General features: G+C 39.6%; 1 protein-coding gene across 1 annotated transcript; it reads right to left on the reverse strand.

Moving 5' to 3' along the window:
* Window positions 1–216: 216 nt before the first annotated feature.
* On the reverse strand, window positions 217–4234 carry LOC122315116 (VAN3-binding protein). The gene is made up of 7 exons (XM_043130885.1): window positions 3792–4234; window positions 3222–3347; window positions 1989–2424; window positions 1250–1483; window positions 1108–1157; window positions 966–1023; window positions 217–809 (listed from the first exon to the last, which is right to left on the reverse strand). Exons 1-7 carry the CDS (start codon window positions 4167–4169, stop codon window positions 595–597), a joined length of 1497 nt encoding a protein of 498 aa, XP_042986819.1. The 5' UTR covers window positions 4170–4234; the 3' UTR covers window positions 217–594.
* Between the last annotated feature and the right edge of the window lie 1349 nt (window positions 4235–5583).

A 5583-nucleotide genomic window follows, 5' to 3' on the forward strand; every position in this document is an offset into this window, starting at 1 on the left:
CTGAACATAGAAACTACGAGAGCACATGCATGACACGCACCACCAGTCGAGGAAGAAACTGGGTAGTCGATTGTGTGAGTTGTTGAAGTTGCTATATTACTTTTACAAAAACATTTTATCTAAAAAAAGAAATACAATTACGATAATATTATATCAAATTATATTAATTTGTAAATTTATTTTTATAAAATTTTCAATCCAACAAGCGATCTTATAAAAGCAGAGATACAATGTCAAGTTCCAACTCAATTAATTAGAAGCACCTGCTTGACTGAAAACATTTTGACAACTTCATATATATACACATTCTAATATCTAGTTGATTTGATCAAATATACGAGAACTTTTAAAAAACAAGGCCAACTGATATGGTCTACTCTCACTTCAATCCAAAGCAGCCTTTATCATCTCACACTTCCCAGTTCCCACTGCTTTCTTCTTTGCTTCTAAAGCATTGGAAGCTGTAGTCCTACAGTCTCACCTTTTAACCTTTTTTTTTTTTTTTCATAAGAATATATAGGACTATTGCCTGTGCCCCTATTTCAATTACTGATGGTTATTTCAAAGTAGCTAGCTAGCTAGCTAGGCGAAGACTCAAGTACTCTGTCTCGTCTTTCTTTCTGCCACAATGGAGAGAAGACTCGAAATCCCTTGAGTCCAGATATCGTATTCTCTCTGGTTCTTGCACTCGAACTCCACGACACCTCGAGTCTCAGTCTGCAATCCAAAGTATCGACGCTGCTCTGCACCATCAAACAGATGTCTTCCTGCCCATGCTGGCATGTCCGTGTACAACTCCAACACAACATCTGTATTTACGTATAACTCCATAATTATTACAAAGTTATTATTAAACCTAGCTAGTTTTTAGCTGATCAGCTATCAACCCATTATGAATTATTATGTGTTATTATTGAAATAAACAAAAGAGTGGAAAAGCTGATCAAAAGAAAGCAACGAGTTACTCTTTTTCTTTTTGGTGATGGTCCCTGCAACATGCTTGCTCTTCATCTTAAGCATTACCTGCAAAAAGAAGTAAATGTAGGGTAAATGATGGATAAAACAGTAGATCAGTACTACTTTGCTGAGCGTTATGAGTAGACTAACCTCGCCCGTTCGATGGATATAAACAGAGACAATCTTCCAATGAAGATCACCTGCAGGATAAATAAATATTTCCACATTAATTTGCTGTTTTTCTTTGGAAAATTAAAGAAAGTTGAATATCGTGATCCTTCATTAGCATCACCTTTGCGGGTGCGTTTAAGGAGTTCAGTGCCCCTAGCAAGAAGGTCTTGGCTATCGATGCCTAGAAATTTCTCTACAGGAACAAGCTCTCCACTAGAGCTGCTACTAGGAATGCCGTTATTGCCTCTACCACAAAATCCGATCCCGGCCATTCCTTTCTCCAGCGGTGTGACTGCAGCAATATTCCACACTTCCTTCAGGGCTCTTGCCTTCAAGGTTGCCGCCCCTCTTAGAGCTGCATAGATTCAAATTACAATATTGTTTAACAGGAGGGACATGATCTTCTCCTACGGCTAGCAAGGACATTAACTATGGGCTCAATGACAAAGCAAGCAGCTTTTTTTTTTTTTTTTTCTCGGGAGAATGAGATCAAGGAATCTTGATACATAGGGAATGTAGATCACTCGGTATGTTCTCCAGTGACTTGCCTAATGTGTCACCACCTGTCAATGGAAACGCTCAACCACCCTAATACCTTGATGGGAAAGATAACATTTGGACATTCGAGTTTTTCATCCCATTTAGCAAAACTCTTTATAATTTATATACGATTCAAATTCAGCAAAAAATAAAAAAATAATAAAAATAAAAAATAAAAACGATTCGATTGGTCCTTGACACATTAATTTATAGTAAATTTAATGTTTAATATTTAAGGTCCATTAAAGATTAAACAACATATTATTCTTTTTCAATGGTATTAAGAATTTTATAACAAGAATACCACGAGTTAAACTTACCAGTAGCTGCTGCTGCTGTTAAAGTAACGATATCGTCATGAGAACGGACATTAACAGCTGAGCTGACAATGGAAGCAAGTTGATCACGCTCAGCTCCCATGGCTTCTGCAGCTTCTACGCACTGTGCGGCCACTAATGTTGCCGCCGACGCCACGGCCATGTCAGTCTTGGCCGACTGCTCATTCTTTCCCGAGGATGAAGAGGCTGCTGTGGCTGCTGCTATGGCTGCTATGGCCGAAGCCACCGCAGCAACGGAAACAGCTGCATGGAGCTGGGCATTGTGGGCTCTTGTTTCCTCTTTCTTCTTCTCCCTCCTGTCCTTCAACCACCTTCCAACTGTCTTGGCTCCAGCGCCGGGATTGCCGCCATTGGCGTTGCCAGAACTGGCCCGGCCACCGTTAAATAGATGATGAATGGTGTTATTGGCACGGAAGAACTGCATCATGAACAAATAAATACAACCATATATCACCATCATTATTTCTTACAAAGATTCGTGCGTGCGTTTGTACTTTGAAGGGGCACATAAAATATAAGCATTAACTACTAAATTCTCATAAATTAATGCAGCATTTTGCTGGACTTTCACAATTAAAAAAAAAAATTATTTATTACCACTTTATTTAACTGCAATATTATGAAATTATCTATCAAGTATGAGGTCTCATGATTGATATTTAATGCAGCATCTGTCACAGGAGAGGGATTATCGAAAGGATTGATTTACGTGAGCACGCAGAGGTTTGTAAAAAGATGATACAGAAGGGGCTTTCAACATTCGTATTCATATGTTAATGCCATGAAAAGTGCTTTAATCACTTCGTTGAGATCACGGCAGATCCAAAAGATGATGGAAATGTCACAGCTTCCATGATCAGAAGCAAAAGATATTTGTTTACTTTGTGAGATAGGAAGGGGGATCAGATAACTATGCAGAATCAGTGACGATATGTTGGTCTGTAACGAAAACAGGCAAAGTTACAGTCAAACATGACAAGACCGTGTTTACCAGGGTAAAACTAGCTTAGATTCATCAGCCTATATCAAAGAAGGAGCATCTGATTTGACACCTTAAACTATTAAAAAAATGGAGCACTATTATTACGTTGGTATAAAGTAAAGATAACAGACCCAAATAATAATAATAATGGCAATAATTATTTGGCAGAGAGAGACTGTATAGAGCTGAGATAAATAAAAGAATAAAGAAGTACTCTAAAGAGAAGAGAAAACCTTAACGACATCATCGAATTCATCAGAGGGAGAAACTGGTGGGCTATCTGTTCCGGTTAAAGAACCAACGCCGTTCAAAGGTTCGCTACTGTGAGATAGCCTCCCTGACGTTAACGGTGACACCTCCTGCAATAAACCACCAAGCAACCAAGGGAAAGATTAGACAGCCAAAAAAAAAAAAGTATTGGAGAGTGAATGATTCTCTGCATTCTCTTGTTTTGTTTGGTTCCAGGGAAAGAATGAGAAGACAGAAGAGGAAAGAAAAGGCTAAAAACTTGGTTCGTTTTTCAAAGAGCATAAATGCATTGTCTTTTAGTTTCTTTTTACTTTTATTTCAAAACGCATCTACCCTATTGAAACCCGGGAAAGAAACAGAGTGATGAAAAGGGATTCCCCGTTTTTATGTTGCGTTTGGTTATCAGGAAAGAATGAGAAACAAAAAAGTGGGACAAGAAATCACTTTTATGATTCTTTAAAATTTCTAGGCATTTTAGTTTTGATTTTTCTCATTGTTTCCCGGAAACCAAACAGAGGTTTAAACTTTCTGAAACACGAAGCCATATGAAGCACCTCTCTCGCAGATTGTGACATAATGCGGTCAAGAACAAGCTGGGAAGTAGCAGAGGAGGCGAAAGAGAACTGGTTTCCGGACAGATTTGCTGGTGGAAGTTCTTCGACCTCACCCGAAATGTCCTCTGGAATAGAGTTGTTGGTGCAAGAAGAAGAGCCACTAGCACACTTGGAACCCATGCATGAAAAAGAAGGGAGGGGAGGAGGAGGAGAAGAAGGAGGGGGAGCAGCAAGAGCTTTGGAGACTTCAAGAGCCGAAGCACTCCATGACCTCGAGAGAAACTCCATGGGCAATCTTGGGCTCTCCGGCAGCTGGGTCCCGCCTCGAAGAGTGGGTCCAGCCCGGCGAGAGTTCTTGGGTAGAAGTTTCTCTTCCATGGTGTTAATCGTTCTGTGCTTTTGGAGAGGTGGCGGGGGTGAGGGGAGTGATATATAGGGGCCGGGAAGGGGTTGGTAGTTTTGGATTATTTTCTTGGACGTTAATCACAGCAAAGGTCTGGTCAAATAGTGTCTGAAGTTTGTCAGATGGCATAGGGTGGTCCACTTTTGGTATGCCACGTGGAATAGTTCAGGTCCAATTTAAAAAAATATCTAATATACCGTTAATAATTGTTTTGGTTTTTAATATCATAAGAGTGCTTTGTGAATAAAAAAATAAAACAAAATTAAAAAATTAAATAAAATAAAAAAGGGGTGGGAAAGCAGAAAAGAACAGAGTAGAAAGCTTGGTAATCATGTGATCAATCTTTCTTAAAAGGGAAAATGCTCAGCTCATTGTTTAATTAGTTTGGGCCCATTTCCCATCACATAGCAGATGATGATCATCAGTCATCCTGCTAATATGAGTAAGATAGTAATGTTATTGTTAGTATCCTTTGCGTATTTGGAGCTGCACAAATGTTTCTAACGATTAATGTAAATATACATTATCTTTTAGTTATTATCCGTTTAGATCATACGAAGTTTTTTGTTTTTTTTTTTTTTTAGGGGGGGGGGGGGGGGGTAAAAAAGAAGTAAAAATTAATTGGGGTGTGATTACAAATTATCTCTTAAGACTGTTATATATAGAAACAAATTACTAGATGGCTTAAAAGAATTTGGACGGCTTTGACAGGGTTTTGGGTTCCAGGAGGTTGCTCGTGGAAGGCTGTGCTAGCTGATCTCGATGCCTGAGGATCAACTTGTTTCACTTTTCGAAATGGGGCTGCCCCCTTCTACTTCTGGGGCTCCACATTACATGTCAGAGTGTCTGCAAACCCATCTGTTATATATATATATATGCACATATATGCAGCAGTGGAACAGAAACCTGGCCTGCGTGGTGACCAGGTGATTGTGTTCCTCCGCGAGGACGACCTCAGGTACGGTCAGGTCTTGGCCACGTCCAGTGCCGACAGCCTTTGAGGTCCAAACAAAAACTTCATCACCCTCCTCCGCGGTCTTGTTCCTCTGGAGACACAAAGCTGCGCACCAGAGAAGGACTTGTGCTAAAATGCGCGTGCCCTCTTTTCGTCATCGTCCTTTGCTTCTTCCCCCTCACCCCACACTACTCTTACTCTTTTTTTTTTAATTTTTGTTCAGCTTTGTCTTTTGGAAGGCCATAATTGCTGACAAATGGACAACCCTTTATTCCGTTTGCCACGTTTTCTAAATGATCATTACCACCTTTCGTTTTCCCTTGCATTTTGACTGTCTTCTTCCTTCTTTTATTTTTTAAAATATTTTTTAACAGGACTTTTACAGTTGGCATACTGTTTAGCTTTTTCTTCAACAGAAAAAAGTCATTTTGGAC

The sequence above is a fragment of the Carya illinoinensis genome, chromosome 7 (assembly GCF_018687715.1).
Source record: "Carya illinoinensis cultivar Pawnee chromosome 7, C.illinoinensisPawnee_v1, whole genome shotgun sequence".
In the NCBI taxonomy this organism is placed as follows: Eukaryota; Viridiplantae; Streptophyta; class Magnoliopsida; order Fagales; family Juglandaceae; genus Carya; species Carya illinoinensis.

Bases quoted from the DNA above. Each gene is read 5' to 3' on its own strand.
- LOC122315116 (XM_043130885.1), bottom strand. From the start codon at position 4,169: ATGGAAGAGAAACTTCTACCCAAGAACTCTCGCCGGGCTGGACCCACT. The intron at 2,425-3,221 runs GTTTTCTCTTCT...TTCATGATGCAG, and splicing joins AATTCGATGATGTCGTTAAG to TTCTTCCGTGCCAATAACAC. The intron at 810-965 runs GTAACTCGTTGC...ACGTAAATACAG, and splicing joins CATCACCAAAAAGAAAAAGA to ATGTTGTGTTGGAGTTGTAC.